This window comes from Castor canadensis, chromosome 12 (assembly GCF_047511655.1).
Source record: "Castor canadensis chromosome 12, mCasCan1.hap1v2, whole genome shotgun sequence".
In the NCBI taxonomy this organism is placed as follows: domain Eukaryota; kingdom Metazoa; phylum Chordata; class Mammalia; order Rodentia; family Castoridae; genus Castor; species Castor canadensis.
In genome coordinates, this window is record NC_133397.1 from 129056444 (window position 1) to 129073718 (window position 17275).

General features: G+C 37.3%; 1 protein-coding gene across 10 annotated transcripts in view; it reads right to left on the reverse strand.

Annotated features, from left to right (window-relative positions):
• The window catches only part of Ccdc18 (coiled-coil domain containing 18), an 88735-nt gene that overhangs the window by 23200 nt on the left and 48260 nt on the right, over positions 1-17275 (reverse strand). For all 10 annotated transcript variants that reach the window (XM_074050970.1, XM_074050967.1, XM_074050966.1 and 7 more), the window contains 5 exons: positions 13244-13378; positions 13009-13086; positions 9167-9283; positions 7091-7258; positions 3145-3287 (listed from right to left, as the gene is read on the reverse strand). In XM_074050970.1, coding sequence (XP_073907071.1) covers positions 3145-3287; positions 7091-7258; positions 9167-9283; positions 13009-13086; positions 13244-13378 — 641 coding nt within the window. The remainder of the gene's footprint in view (positions 1-3144; positions 3288-7090; positions 7259-9166; positions 9284-13008; positions 13087-13243; positions 13379-17275) is intronic.

Here is a 17275-nt window from a genome sequence, read left to right on the forward strand (position 1 = left end):
TAACAAATCTATCTCAGTGTTGTTTTGAGGTTAAATGAGTTAATATGCCCACTTGCATATTTCCTGGAACAAAGTGCTCAAAAACAAGCTTCCTTTCTATTTGAAGATATTTTAACTCAAAAACAAGTCCAAGGAGACATAGACAGCTATATTTTAACTTCAATACTTTGGAAGTAAAAAGGTTTTACAAATTGTAGTTCCAGAAGTAAAAAAGTAACAGTGAAGAGAAAAACCCTTCATAAAGAAGAGCATTTTTGAAAGCAGGAGAAAGCTTTCCTGTGAAGCTGAAGCATGTAGTTTACAAGCTTCCTGACAGAATGGAGCGCTTAGTTTTCCTACTGAATATGTCTACTAGTTATAATCAAGAAGAGTGTTTTTGTCCAGAGCTCAAGAAATAGGGGTTAAAAAAAGGGAAGAAGTAATTGCTTCATTTTTTTCCAGGGGAGGAGAAAGCAAGGTCTTCAGTTAGAGCCAGGATCGGGAAAGAGTTGCTGGAGTTTTGAAAGAAGAGGAAAACTTATAAAAGCAATCATGTATAAAAAATATTAGGATTTCCAGGTAGCACTAAGGAAACTCTTAAGGTTTAAATTTTAAGTGAGACTAGTCAACATGGTTACATTTCCGCTGGGTCTCTGCAAAGATGCTGGCATGGAGAAGCTGGAGTTGGATTTTAACTCCAGGCTGCATAATGCAAAGAGAAGGGTCAGGGAGTTTAACAACTAATTTGACTTTAAGCTTAGTTAAAAAAAAAAAAAATGCGGAGAATAGCAGGGTGTGGTGGTTCATGCCTGTAATCCCAGCACCGAGGAAGCTGAGGAAGAAGGACCACAAGTTTGGGATCATCCTGGGCTGGACCATGACTAAAAAAAAAAAAAAGGAAACAAAAGAATAGAAAAGAAGGAAGAAAAGGAGGGCGAGAGGGAGGGGAGGGAAGGAGAGAGGAGGGAAAGGGAGAATAGGGGAGGGGAAGGTGAGAGGGCACCAGGGCATGGACAGTGGGGGAACTGGTGGATTAGAGGTCCTGTTTGGGTCAAATAATTGTGGGATTTGGGGTATTAGAGGGAATGATGCATAAAACTCAGAATTTGGAGAAACCATAGATGTTTGTAAATGCTAAAATCTAGTGTGTCTGAGGTGTGATAGAAATCAGGATTATTAGGGAGAAATTTTTCTTTAAAAATGAAAAACCAACTCAGAATGAGCAGCTAGGAAAATCAGGAGTGGTACTTGGGGGGAGTAAGAGGGAGTCATGCGGTCCGTAAGTGTTAGCAACAGAAAGGGATGATATGCCTGATAATACTAAGTTTATAGAGTGTGGTACTCTGGTCTACACCTTGACCCTGTGAGAGCTGTGGGGAAAAGTTCTGACTTTAAGAAGCAGTGTCCTCAGGGGGGTATCAGGAGGAGAAAAGAAAAGGTAGAGAATACAAAGACTGTGTCTCAAGGTGGACTGTGAACCCCAGAATGCATAGTGAAAGTCATTTAGAAGTTGGGATGAGGTGGGAGGTAGGAGAATATGTAGAGAACATTTGAGAATTAGTAGGAGAGGTGAGGCTTAACCTAGAAATCTAGCACTTCTTGTGGTGTTTGGCATAACCAAAGATAAAGTCACAATGCGATTAATTTTTGTGGACTCAAGATAGATACTGTGGTAAGGCTGTGTTAGTGAGTAACACCTGTTAATGGGAAAGAGAAGGCCTGAAGAACTATAGCCTTAGCCTCAAACACGGGGTACCCTTGACCCTAGTGAGAGAGTGGAGGGTATCTGGAGAACTAAGTTACTACTTTAAGCACAAAGGCCCTGTCAAACCCTGTCAATTCTAAAATACAATTTAAAAAAGAAAAACCCATGAGTGTCTGGGTCCCAGCTCAACTTAAATCATAATCTTTAAATGTGATTTAATCTAAAGGTGGGACCCACTCTGGAAAAAAATTTGGAGGCTACTTAAAAAGCTAGACATGGATCTACCATTTGATCCAGTAATACCACTCTTGGGGATAAACCCAAAAGACTGTGACACAGGTGACTCCAGAGGCACCTGCACACCCATGTTTATTGCGGCACTATTCACAATAGCCAAGTTATGGAAACAGCCAAGATGCCCCACCACTGACGAATGGATTAAGAAAATGTGGTATCTATGCACAATGGAATTCTATGCAGCCATGAAGAAGAACGAAATGTTATCATTCGCTGGTAAATGGATGGAATTGGAGAACATCATTCTGAGTGAGGTTAGCCTGGCCCAAAAGACCAAAAATCGTATGTTCTCCCTCATATGTGGACATTAGATCAAGGGCAAACACAACAAGGGGATTGGACTATGAGCACATGATAAAAGCGAGAGCACACAAGGAAGGGGTGAGGATAGGTAAGACACCTAAAAAACTAACACCCACGCACAGGAAATCAATGTGAGTCAATGCCCTGTATAGCTATCCTTATCTCAACCAGCAAAAACCCTTGTTCCTTCCTATTATTGCTTATACTCTCTCTACAACAAAATTAGAAATAAGGGCAAAATAGTTTCTGCTGGGTATTGGGGGGGGGAGAGGGAGGGGGTGGAGTGGGTGGTAAGGGAGGGGGTGGGAGCAGGGGGGAGAAATGACCCAAGCCTTGTATGCACATATGAATAATAAAAGAAAAATGAAAAAAAAAATAAAATAAAGGTGGGACCCAGGCATCAGTGTTTCTTGAAAGCTACTCCAGTGACTTTAATGTTCAGTCAAGGGTGAGAACCACTGTTTCAAGTTACTCTCTCACATCTACAATTTGATTTCCTAAAAGCTTACTGTGTGAGGATCTTTGCCTACTACTTTGAATGTTATTCACAGTGTAACACAACAGTTGCTGACTGCCTACAGGTGTAAGGATTGTGCTAGTTAGTTCTCACTGTCATGGAGAACCCTAACACAGGCTAGATAAGATCCTTACCTTAAGGAATGGAAGGTAAGGTCTTAACTTAATATTAAAAAGGCATAATGAAGAATGCTAAGGAGATGCAAGTAAAATGCTGTAGGTACTTAGACCATGAAGAAATTAGTTCCTCAGGCAAGGCTTCACTGGTCATTATCTAATTTTGAAGCTCAGATACCATGACATGAAAATGGGAAGGCAAATAAAAACTAGCATTCACATTTTACCTGGCAGCAGCAGTAAGCTCGATAACTTTTTGTCTTTTCAGATCTGCGTCATGTGCAGCTGCTTCATACTTCTCTTCCATTTTTCTCAACTTTTCAGCTGAACTTTCCCGTTGTTTTTGAAGCTCTTGTTCCAGCTTCGATACCTTGTAAAGCAGTTTTCAGTAACTATTTTAAATTCAATCACAGCTTAACATTATTCAGAAGAAAAAACTTTTATAAATATGTAGCCTAGTCTATCATTTCACTTCCAGATGTATTATAAAAATCAAAGCTACTCGGGAGGCTGAGGCAGGAAGATCGCTTGAGCCCAGAAGTTCACGACTAGTCTGGGCAACACAGAGAGACCTTGTCTCAAAACATGAATTAAAAACACCATCACCATCCAAGCACACACCAGGAAGCAATGCTTTGAAAAGATGAGAGCGAAACTTACTTTTAAGAAAAATAATAAAACCAGTTCATTCATATATATCTTTAGAGAGTTGACCATATCATAACACTAAAGAAAAAGTTATAAGAATTGGACTACGAGTGGCTTAGGTAGTAGAGTGCTTGCTTTGCAATAGTGAAGTCCTGAGTTCAAATCTCAGTCCCACCAAAAAAATTGAAAGAGGTATAAAAATTGGAAGAGGCTGGGGTAGAGCTTGGTTGTATGTAAGGCACTGGCATACGCAATGCTCTGAGTTCATTCCTCAGCACTGCAAAAAAAAAAAAAAAAACCAAACAATTAGGGCAAAGAATTGAACAAAAGAATAGCAAATGGTAAATGTTCCCCTCCACAGACCTCATTTAGAAGGAGCTTTCTTCTCCTGTCAAACTGTGTTCCTTTCTTCACAAACTGGCTCATTAAGTTAATGAATTCCTAGAATCCCATTTGACCTTCAACCTTACAAGTTGGGATTTGTTCCTATCCATCCATCCTTCTGTTCTCCTATAATAAAGAGACATTCTTCCTCCTATGTAAGTGAAATTGCTTAAAAGGTGTTCTGGATTTGGTTCCTATCCACTTTCCCAGAAACTCCATACTATTGACTATTTTTCTCTCTCCTGTATCTTGAGTCTCTCTTTATACTGTTTGTTTTAATAGCATTTGATTATGTTCAAGAACTTCCCACTGTAAAAAACCTTTCCTTCATGCCTCCACCTCCCTCCACCTTCTACCCTTTCTCTCAATCCTTTCATAATTAAGCTTCTCATAATTTTCTTTGCTTGCTATCCCACTGTCTCATTTATTCCTCGACCACAGCAAGCTGGCCATTCCGTATAAACTGTGATCAAGTCACCAATGACTTTCAAGTTGCAAATTCACCAATGGATTTTTCTTGGTCCCAAATTTATTTGACATTGATCCCAAGAGCTTGTGTCACCAACTGTCATTTCTTCTTTCATGACATACTTGACTTCCATGTATCACATCTCTCAGGTATCTATCCACATTAATCTTCTCACTTCTCGTTCTATGTTCTCTCTCTAGGTCATCTCAGTCACTTCATGTTTTTAATGAACATTTGCATGACTGTGCTCTCAAAATTAACCTCTGCTTTTGATCTTTTTTTTCTTTTTTGTGGTACTGGGATTTGAACTCAGGGCCTTCACCTTGAACCACTCCACCTTGAACCACTCCACCAGCCCTATTTTTATGAAGGGTTTTTCAAGATAGGGTCTCACAAACTATTTGCACGGGCTGGCTTAGAACCTTGATCCTCCTGATTTCTGCCTCCTGAGTAGCTGGGATTACATGGGTGAGCCACAGCACTTGGCTCTGCTTTTGATCTTAATGTCCTCTCTGTCCTTCTAAAACCCCTCACTGAAGAACTAAATGCAGATTATAAACTGTTACTATCCAACCTCCAACTCAAGTTCTAAGAATAAAAGTATAACAGTACACAGTGACTAAAGGATGCAGCTCAGTAGTAGAGCACTTAATAGTACACCTGAGGCCCTGGGTTCACACCACAGCACCACAAACAAAATGAAACAAAATTAGTTCTCATGTAAAAAGAGAAGGGAACCAAGGAAAATCTATCTCCTATATTCTTGATGAAATAGCAGAAATCTAACGATAAACAGTAATCTTAAAGGATCCAACATGGAATGCATGCATAGAAGAATGAAATGAAAAGCAGCAAGAGAATATATGCTAAAGAAACTTCTAGGTATAAACTACTGAAGATCCTCAAAGACATTAAGGAGAACAAAAAATCATTTAAAATAAAGATTACAAAGAAATAAAACAACCAAATAAAAAATTCAAATGAACTGGTAAAGGGGGGAAAAACAAAACCAGAAGAAAATTATAAAATCTTTACAGAAATGAAAATCACTTAAAAGGAACAAGAATTATACTTGATCCTGAAAAAACAAGAATCAGTGATGAAGAATTTGGGTAGTGGAGGCCAAAGACCACTGAAAAGAAGAAATACTTCAGGGTAAGATCGTACAGAAGGCATGGCAAGCTAAAGGTATAGACAAAAGGAATGGAAGGCCATAGGAAGGTGTCTCTAAAAAAGAAAACAGAGTGCCTGCCTGCTTGGTGTGTTCGACTGTATTGAGACGAGAGTCTGTGGTTCCATTGGAGAGGCTAAATACCACAGATTGTTTGATTTAAAAGAAAAAGTTTTATTCAGATCATGATTCTGGAGGCTGGGAAGTCCAGCAGGATGCATGTGGTAAGGTTTTCTTGCTAGTGGGAACTCTGCAGAATCTTGAGGTAAAATGGGGTGTCACAGGGCAAGAGGAGCTCATAGCAAGGACAGCCAGATGGGCTTCTGTAACAGATAAATCACCAACCCATCAATCCATGAGTGGATTCTCCACTCATGAGAGGAGGGCTCTCAACGCTACCTCCTCTAGGTTCCACCATTAATACCAGAGGGATGATATTTCATCATGAGTTTTGGTAGGGACAATTGAAGCACAGCAGAAACTGAGGATGAATTCAAAATAATGAAAGACAAACCCTATGACAAAAAGGTAAGGTGTACTAAGATTATGGGCATAATAAGATAAAATTGGGAAATTTTTAAAAAAGAAAAAACAAAAGTGAGAAATATCTATGTAAAGAATTGATACTAATTTGATAACAAATGAAAGAAAAGAGATTAGATTCTAGTATCAAATTCTGTAGGACTCTTTCATTGAAGTAATAACTTATTTTTCTTTTCTTTCTTCTTCTTTTTTTAACGTGCTAGAGATTAAACCCAAGGTCTCCTGAATGTTAGGAAAGTGCTATACCACCAAGCAACATCCCCAGGAACATAACTTATTTTTAGAATACAGCACTATTAACTAATTAATTAATTTCTTGGTGGTATTGGGGTTTGAACTTACGGCTTCATGCTTGCTAGGCAGGCGCTATACCATCTGAGTTACTCTACCAGCCCTGGGATTTTTCTTAAAGCACACTGCTTTACCATTTCTTTAGGGAATATCAGACAGTGTGCTTATCCAAACTAGAGATAATAAAAGAGGTAATAATCAGGTAAGTATTATATTTGGGTTCAAGAAGAAAAAGAGTGATTGAGTAAAGAAGTTTACATTGTTCTAACTAAATTGTGTGGAATGATAAACATGTGGCCACAGTAATAGAAATTCAGGTCAGATTACATAGGAAAATTAGGATACAATGTTTTATTTATTTATTTATTTTTCATTTTCTATTTGAATTCAGGGTCTTCATCTTGAGCCATTCCACCAGCCCTTTTTTGTGATGGATTGTTTTAAGACAGGGTCTCATGAACTATTTGCCTGACGCTGGCTTGGAACCATGATCTTTCTGATCTCTGCCTCCTGACTAGCTAGGATTACAGGTGTGAGCCACCAGTGCCAGACTTAGAACACTTCTTATAATGTGAAATCTTTGAGGTTAAGTAGTAATTTATACAAGTAACCAGAAATCTGTCAATGATTTGCAAACTTCTTCATACAATCGAGACCATGCATGTACCTGCTTTTCAAGCTTCATCTGAATGTCCTCCAGCTCTCCGTTTCTCATGGTCTCTTGCTGTAACATTTGCTGCTGCTGCTGCAGAGTATGTTGTAGAATGACGTTCTGCTCAGTAGTCTCTTCAAGACTGTGATTCTTTATCTTTAGCTCTTTCTGCAAACAATACACCTAACAAACATACATATTTTTCATTACAATGAAATGTTGCCAATAAAAAGCAATAAATGTAAAAGTTGTCCTCCTTCATTACACCTGGAAGGGCAGGGCTCATTTTTGATGGGGAGAGGCGTTACAGAGGCCTGCTCACAGGACAGGCTCTAGGTTGGTGTCTAGGGATGGAGCTTCTGAAATGCCCTACGTGATGGGTGGCTAGGGTGCTGAAACATTTACTTTCCTATTCAGAGAGAAAATGGGCAAAATACTCAGATACAACAAAACAGAAGAAAAAAAGACCTAACCCAAACCAAGAAATTCCCACCACATAATAACAAAATTTAATTTTATTCAGTAATCTAGCTACTATCAATTTACATATCAATTACATATATTGAAGTTTTTTTAGGCAGTACTGGGGTTTGAACTCAGGGCTTCACACTTGCGAGGTAGGCACTCTATCACTGGATCCACAACTCCAGTCCTGTACTGAAGTATCTAATGTTGTTTGTACCACAAATATTAACTCACAAAATTCGTATCAGATTTATTTTTTTATTTATCAAATTTATGCTGGCATTTCATTACATTGTCCTTTAACTTCTAGTTGGCTTTAAATATAGGCTAGGCAGAGAACAGAGGGATCGTGGTTCCAGGCCAGCCCAGGCTATCCAAGGCAAAAAGTTAGTAAGATCTCATCTCAACAACTGGCTGGAGGAGTGCCTCAAGTGGTAGAGTGCCTGCCTGGCAAGTGTGAGGCCCTGAGTTCAACCCCCAGTACCACAAAAAAAAAAAAAAAAAAAAAAAAAAAAGTCTCCCAAGTTTGGATCACAGTGGGAAGCTAGCCTAGGCAAATAGTTTGAGAGAGTCCCATCTCCAAAATAATCAGACCAAAATGGACTGGAGGTGTGGCTCAAGTGGTAGAGCACTTGCTTTGCAAACATGAAGCCCTAAGTTCAAATCCCAGTCCACCTCAAAAAAACTTAAAAAATAAAATATGCACAGAAATACATGTCAGCTTCTCAAAATTTAAGTCAATCAATTTAAATGAAGGTATTTATCCGTGAAATGACTGATTTTATTGAATAAATTCTTTATACAAAAACACTTAGACTTATTTACATCTTATGTTTTCTTTTATTACACTTACTTTTGCATGAACACATAATTTTATAACTTTTAAGAGTATTTAAAAATTAATACGGAATTAAATTAGTGTAGACTCTCAAAGCTGGTATTACTTTAATCATAAATGTATTATTTCACTAACTGGAAAAGAAAAGTTTTAGCAGGAGGCTGATACAGGAAGATCTTGAGTATCAAGGGCTATATAGCAAAACCCTGTCTCAAAAAAACTTGAGGCAAAAGCTCAGAGCGATATGGTATTAGCTATTTGTGATGGATCATCAATATGTAGCTTTTACAATGGCTACTTATTCAGCTAGTTATGTGGTTTGGGCACACTTACTGATTTTAAAGATTAAACCATCTTTGTAACATCACCTATTTTCTAACGTCATCTTTTATGATCAAACGAGAATTTCTAAAACCTAGTTATCTATGGTGGAAACCTCAGACTCTGATGCTACAAGGTATTAATTATAGTAGCAGCATTAGAGCTTTCTCTGTGACACATTACATTTGCTCTAAGGACAAATAAATTGAAAGTAAGTAACTTGGACTCTTCTTCCTGTTTCTTTTTATTTATTTTGAGACAGGCTGTTATTATGTAGTATAGCCTTGAACTCCTGATACTCTTGCCTCAGCCTCCGGAGTGCTGGAATTACAGGCGCACACCACCATCCCAGTTCCAGGCTTCTTTTTAATAATCACAAACACGTGACAGGTAACTAATTATTAAAATATCATTCAAAAAGAAATCACCTGAAAATTTGCTACATATTAGGGAAATGTTAATTTTACCTCTTCAGATTTCTTCTTCAGCTGTTTTTCAAACTTTTCCTTATTTCCTTCCAATTGATTCAAATGCAAAGCAAGCTCTTCCTTACAGATTTCTAATGCTGAATCTAGTTGTCTGACCTAAGCAAAAAAAAAGACAACGCAAAGTACAATAAAAACAGGAAAATCAACTATTATTAATGAATGCTTACATATGCTCAATGTTTTACAGATTTATCTCCCATGTTACCTCACTGCTTTAAACAATAATATACAGTCCTACTTAGGATATGAAATGCTATTACAGAAGAGACTTATGGGGAAAACTAGTTCTCCATTGCATACCAGGGAACCAAAGAGAAAACCACAGAGGAACCTGAAGAGAGCAGGAGTTGAGCAAGTGGAGAAGACACTGTAGGAAGTGGAAACACATTCAGAGCAAGGCACCGCAGGAGGGAATGGTGTAAGGTTGGCAGAAGCTTAGGGTACCAAGAACTACTTTATAGGTTACTTGGGAGACAAAAGTGACAGGATAGACTGGAGCAATGCATTGTTAAGAACTTCTAAGTTGGATACCTGAAAACACTTTCTCAAAAAGACAAGCAGCAGTTAAGTCCATTTCTTAAGCCTTCTTGAACAAGAAAAAAATAGCAAAGTGAGTACAAACTAGCAACCTGGGAATGTTATTAAGACAAGAGCATTTTGAAATGTGTAGTGAGAAAATGATTTGTGTGTTTGTGCGTGTGTGCCTGTCGGCACTGGGGCTTATACTCAGGTCCTCTACTACTTAAGCACTGCTCTTGTCCCTTTCTGCTTTAGTTATTTTTTGAATCTGGTCTCGCTCTTTGCCTGGGCAAACTGTGACTGTGATCCCCCTGCTTACACTTTCCAAGTAGCTGGGCTGATAGGCATGAGCCACTGTGCCCAGAAAAATTTTTGTCCACTAGCAAAAAAAAAAAAAAATCAAAAACAGAAGAATTTCTTGCTTAGAATAGTAAGAACTTTTACAGGCCAGGCACTGTAGCTTACATCTGTAATCCCAGGCATCCAGGAGGACTACAGCTCAAGGCCAGTGCAGGAAAAAAATTAAAGGGTTACCAAGACCCCATATCAAATAATAAACTGGGTGTGGTGGATAAATAGAAGGATCACTGTTCAGACCTGCCCAGGCAAAAATGCAACACTGTATCTGGAAAGTAACTAAAAGCAAATAGGGCTAAATGTGGCTCAAGTACCTGTTTAGCAAGAGTGAAGCCCTGAGTTCAAACGTTGTAACACCAGAAAAAAAACAAAAAAAGTGAGGACATTTCTTAAAAGGCACCAAGGTAACTTGGTTCAAGTGTTTACATAGCTGCAAAATGCTTCATACTGCCTTAATATTAAAGAGTAACTCAAATTTAATAACTTAAAAATTAGTTCAAGGTCCTCAATTTGCACACATGCTCCATACTCTATTAATAAGATTCCTGTCTTGCTTCTTACCCTTACTGATTTTGAGCTTTTGGGGTATTTTTTCCCCTTAATGCTAAGAGCATGTGAGTGGGCAGTCTGGAGAATGTTAAAGAAATGTTCCCCTTGCAGATACTATTCTACATCATGAATTATTCTTGCAACTTTCATTTCTAAAAAGGAACTTTAAAAAAATTTTTTTGGTGGGACTGGGGTCTGAACTCATCCTTTTGCTCTGGTTCTTTTAGAGAGGAGGTCTCAAGAACGATTTGTCTCGGACAGTGTTCCTCCCAATGTCAGCCTCCCAAGTAGCCAGGGTTACAGATGTGTGTTACCAGCACCAGGCTTCCAAAAGGTAATCTTGAAGCCACAGTTCCTGAAGACTGTCTCAGTCTGTATATATAACCACTGACAGCTAAAATGTTTCTAATTCTGAATGACTGTCTTTGTTCAGAACTCTTGCTCAGTAATAATTGTTTTTTGGCAATATTGGGTATTGAACCCAGGGCCTCATGCTTACTAGGCAAGCATCTTACCACCTGAGCCACACCTCCAGTCCAGTAATTCTTAAATTAACATATGTTTTATGAAAGATACAAATACTTGCAAGTTTTCTTAAGCAAGAGACTGGACATTGGTACGTGTATTTCACTAGTTGATCTTTAACAGTGTAATTAATAATTTACTTAGACAAGGTACATTACTATCTGTTAAAAACATTAGTTATTAGATTACTGAGGAATAGGATATTCACATGGTACCAAAGAATTACTCCATAGGTTGTTCACTAACAATCAAGGAAAAAAATATCTATTTTTGCAGACATCAGGATCAAACTCAGGGGCTTGTGCATGCCAGGCAAATGCTGTACCACTGAGCCACATCACCAGCCTCATCAACCTTTCTACTCTCATTCATCATATTTTTAGCTCTTCCATAGATAGGAAATTTGTATTTCTTTTGCAAAGGATGAATGGAGGCAAATGAAGGGATATGGACAAGTTGTGGAAGGCAGGTGGTAGTGATATAATCAGAAACAGAGAATTAGCCAGGCGCTGGTGGCTCACACCTGTAATCCTAGCTACTTAGGAGGCAGAGATCAGGAGGATCATGGTTCGAAGCCAGCCCAGGCATATAGTTAAACGAGACCCTATCTCAAAAAAAAAAAAAAAAAATCCCAAAAAAAGGGCTGGTGGAGTGCTTAAGGTATAGGCCCTGAGTTCAAGTCTCAGTACCAAAAAAAAAAGAACCAGAAGTAGACCTCAGATTTCTATTTGCTGCTACAGATATTCTATATATACCAATCATTTAGTATAACTTGATTATAGGAATTTTGCTTCTGTCTTTCTGATTGTGATTTTTTTCTTCAAACAGCAAGGTGCCAAGGGAATAAATCCAACATTATAACTCATCCTCTTGTTTATTCCTTTCTGTCCCCTATCTGGCTATGGCATATGGTTATCCTTACTAGACCACTGCCTGGGTGTTTGAGTTGCTTTAGTAAAAGCCAGGAGCTTACTGCCTACTTGGGTATTAGTTAATGAAATTATTTTATGCCTAAAACAGGTTTTAATGTTGATGAACTTTGAGGTTCTGTTTCTTTGAGAAACTGAATTGACATGGCATTAAATGTTAGAGTTGGCAAATAGCTAAAGATAAAAATACAATTGTGTTTACATGGGCAGTCACAAAACAGAATACTAGGCAGATTAAAAACAGAGAGCTAGGCAAAAAGAAAATAACATTTAAAAGTATCTTTTATATTCAAGCTCCCGATGGTAGAATGAGGTAGCAGCATATCAAGATTTATTAACTAAAGATACATAAGGTTTTTTTTTTTTTTGGTGGTACTGGGGCTTGAACTCAGGACCTATACCTTGAGCCACTCCACCAGCCCTTTTTGTGTCAGTTGTTTTCAAGATAAGGTCTCTCAAACTTATTTGCCTGGGCTGGCTCTGAATGGTGATCCTCCTGATCTCTGCGCCTCCTCAGTAGCCATGAAGATATAATGGCCACAAAAACATATAGCGGCAAATTACAGACTTAGACTTATTGCCTAATTAATCTAACAGAAGAACTGGTAAAAGGAAACAAAACTGGATCACTTTGGCTTCATCTCAGTTTCCTTCCTCTGTTAATTCTTTAATGGTATCGCTAATAAGTTGCAATTATAGCCAAAATTTAAAAAACATCTTTAAGGTTAAGAAATCCTTTTATTTTTTTTAAGACAAAAGAGAGGCTAGACAATCTACAAATGATATTAAGATTAAAATTCACATTGACGATGTGCTGACAGAAACAAAATGTACAGTTAAGTTAAACTTTTAGCTATTAATTGATTTTTATGTATATAATCTGGGGGGAAAAGTCACAAGAATTTCTCCAGTAAGAAAAACAAAAAGTATCAGCATACTAGCCTTGATTGTTTCTTCAGATACTTGGTTCTGTAAAGCTTTCAAAGCTTCATCTTTCTTCATATTTTCCTTTTCCATTTCCTGAAAGCGTATGTACAGGAAGAAAAAAACATGAATAAACATTTTTGCATTAGTAAGAGGCTATTTAATGACTCATTAGATTAGATTTAAGCTATGTTACAGAAACATAAACTTAAAAGGTCAGCTTTGCTATAGTACTTTTATGGAGATACTTTACCGCTTTACTTTCAGTCAATAGTCTATCTAGTGACTCAAGATGATGCTGTTTACATATTATATCTTGTTGCAACAGGGACATAGTCTTTTCTTGTTCCTTAAATTGTTGGTCTTTTTTCTCCAGTTGCGCTTCAAGCTAAACATAAAAACAGAATTAATTTTTATATTAAATTTTTGGAAACATTTTAAATATACATAAAAGAAGATAAAACTCTTGTGAAACTACAGATTTTTACATTTTACAAATTTTCTCCTTTATCTCTACTATGCTGAAACTGGTCTGCATCATTGTCTGGTATGTTTCATTCTCACATTTTTGTGCTTTCATTAAACATGTACATTCAAGATGAAGAATGTAGTTTTTTTTATTGGTGGTACTGGGGTTTGAACTCAGGGCCTCATGCTTGCTAGAAGGTGCTCTAACATTTGAGCCACTCCACCAGCCCTTTTTAGTGTTGGATACTTGCTGGGATAGGGTCTCCAGAACTATTTGCCTGGGTTGGCTTCAAACCTTGATGCTCTTGATCTTTGCCTCCTGAGTAGCTGAGATTATAGGCAAGAGCCACTCACTGGTGCCTGGCTGTAGTTTTCTGTCTTGAAAATTTACATAGATGGTATTAATACCTCTAAGTTTTGGCAACTTTCTTTTTTCACTCAATGTTGTTTTAGATTTACCCATGTCTATTATATGTGCAGGGCAGTTCATTTACTTTATGGAAGTACACTCTTCTACAGTAAGTGTGAACTATGGTTTCTTTACTCTCATAACAATGTTGTAGTAACATCCTTTGCTCCTGTCTCTCTGTACATGCGTCAGTTTCTCTAGAATAGACCACCCAGAACAGGACTTCATGGTTGTGAGATATGTACATTTTCAACTTCAGTAGGTACTGCCCTTCGAAGTGCATCTAAATTTTCACTTTTATTACGAGTATACAGAATTTGCACTTCTTATAATTTCAAACTTCCAAAACCCTTTGAAGACAAAATATGAAATTACTCTATGTGTGCACATATATCATATGGATACATACAAGTACAATAGTAATGTTTTATAACTAGTGAGCTATGTATCTACATCACCACACACATCCATACAATAAGAATATAGCAGCAACTGGATTAACTAGAAAATGTAAAACAAAGGAACTCTGAAATGAAAACAATGAAATAACAAATTAGAGCCGGGTGTGGGTGACTCATGCCTATAGCTACTCAGGAGGGAGAGATCAGGAGGATGGTGGTTCAAAGCCTGCCCAGGAAAATAGTTCGTGAGACCGTATCTTGAAAAAACTCTTCACAAAAATAGTCTGGTAGAGTGGCTCAAGGTGTAGGCCCTGAGTTCAAATCCAATTCTGAAAAAAAAAAAAAGAACATGTTAGAAATCACAAGCTTTTTAGCAATTTAAGGTATTACAGATGGTGGAGTAATATACCTGCCTAGCAAGCATGAGGCCCTGAGTTCAAACCTTAGTGCCACCAAAAAAAAAAAAAAATTCCAGAAAAAAAAATCTACAAGGTAAACTTTCTAGTAAGCGTAAGAGAAAAAAAGCAAATACTGAGTCTTTTTAAACAAGGAAAAGTTTTTAAAAAAGGAGGTGGAGTTTTCAAATATAGCACCTTCCTAAAAAAGCAACCACTGTCAGATTAATCCTTGAAGAACTTATCAGGGATCAACTCATTTGAAAAATATCTTTTACCTTCTAAATGAGCAATCTACTTCTAAGAACCTATTATAACTGAGGAGCATGGCTTGAGAGGTGAAGTACTTGCCTAGTATGCACAGGTCCTGAACAGGGAAAGCTTTCTTTCTTTTATGCTAATCTCTTTTACTTCATTGTTCTTGCTCATTGCATTGGAAAGGAGTGATGAATAGAAATTTTTGCCTTGTTACCAACCTTAAGAGTGAAGATTTCCATTACCATCAAGTATGATGTCATCTCTAAGTATTTTTGTAGATGCCCTGTATCAGATTAAGAAAGCTCCCTTCCACTCCTAGATGGCTGAGGTATCATGCTAAACTGTAATAGTATCAGGTGTTCTATTGATATGATCATGTAGATTTTTGTTTTTAGTCTGTTAATAGGGCAGATAACACTGATTCATTTCTGAATGTTGAGCCAGACTTCTGTTCTCCGAATAAATTCCCCTTGGCCGTAATGTTTTTTGTGTGTACGTGTGTGTGTGTGAGTCAGAGACAGAGAGTAAAGCATTTGTTGCTGAATTCAATTTGATAACCTTTGTTGAGTGTGTTTGCTTCCATGTTCATGGGGCACATTAGCCTATATTTCTTTTCTGGTACTGTCATTGTGTCATTTTGGTATCAGAGAATATTAGCCTTCCTTATCAAATTAGTTTGGAAGTGGTCTTTCCTCTTCTGTATTCTGGTACAGACTATACAACACTGGTGTTATTTCTTCCTCAAGTGTTTGGAGAGGAATTCACTGATTAAACCATCTGGAAATTTCTTCTGGAAAAATTTTAAAACGTGAATCACATTTCTTTTATCTATGTAAAAGTATTCAGGTTCTACATTCCTCCTTAAGTTTTATTAGTTTTTTTTTTTTCCAGTACTGGGAATCGAACCCAGGGCCTCATGCATGCCAGGCAAACACTTAACCACTGAGCCATATCCCCAGCCCCAGTTTGTGTCTTGGGTTTTAGGGGTCTGCAGTGATAGACTTCTCTACTCCTAACATAGGTAATTTGTTTTCTTTTTCCCCCTCATCAGACTGGCTGTGGTTTTATACGTTTCACTGATTTCTTTGAAGAACCACACTGTGGTCTCAACGATTTTTCTTTAGTGATGTCTTCTTTTCAATTATGTTTCTTGTTATGTCACCTTTCTCCTTCTTTTGGGTTGATTTTGCTCTTCTCTTCCTAGTTTCATTAATTGGAAGTTTAGATGACAGATTTTTCTTTTTTTCTAATATATGCACTTAATGCTATACACATCCCTCTAAGAATTGCTTTAGGGGCATCCCACAAATTTTGATGTATTTTCATTTTCCTTTAATTAAAAATATTTTCAATTTCCCTTGAGACCAAGTCTCTGGCCCATGGATTATTTAGAGGTGTGTTGTTTCCCAGATAGCTTTCCATTGATGGTTTCTAGTTTAATTCTATTACGGACAGAGCGCATACTATGTACACTTTCAGTTCTTTCAAATTTGATGGTTTATTTTATGAAGTACCATAGGATATACCTTGGTGAATAGTTTAAGTGGAATTAAAATGTGTATTCTTTTATTGTAGGTAGAGTATGCTATAACCATCAATAGATCAAGTTGATACAGGTGTGTTTTAGATCTTTGTTGATATTTTGTCTACTTATTCTATCCACTACAGAAAAAATTAATATTGACATCTTCAACTATAATTTTGGGTTAATTTCTTTCTCCTTTCAAGCCTCTTCATTTTTTCATATATTCTGAAATTCTGTTGTTACATATATATACTTTTAGGGTTAAGTGGTCTTGGTGAATTGAGCCTTTTATTGTTATGTAAAACCCCTCTAAATCCCTGGTAATTTCCTTTAATCTGAAGTCTACTTTGTCTGATATTTATGTAACCACTCTAGCTCCCTTCCCTTCCCTTCCTTTTTCTTAAGAGGAGAAAAATAATCCATTATATTTACCCAAATATTTACTATTTTTGTGGTTCTTCCTTCTTTTTTGAAGTTCCAAGTTTCCCTCTGATATTATTTTTCTTTTGCCTTCAGAACATTCTTTAGTATTTCTTTTTGAATAATTCTACTTGTGACAAATTCTATAAATTGTTCTGTATTTAAGAATGCCTTTATTTTATCTTCATTCCTACAGAATATTTTTCTTAAATATAAAATTCTATGTTGACAAATATTTTCTCTCTTCTCTCTTTCTCTCCTCTTCTGGTGGTGCTGGAGGTTGAACTGAGGGCCTCTTGCTTCTGGCACTCTACCACTTGAGCCATGCCTCCATTCCTTTTAGCTTTTCATTATTTTTGAGATAGTTCTTGCCTTATTCCCAGGTCAGCCTGGACCATGATCTTCCTAT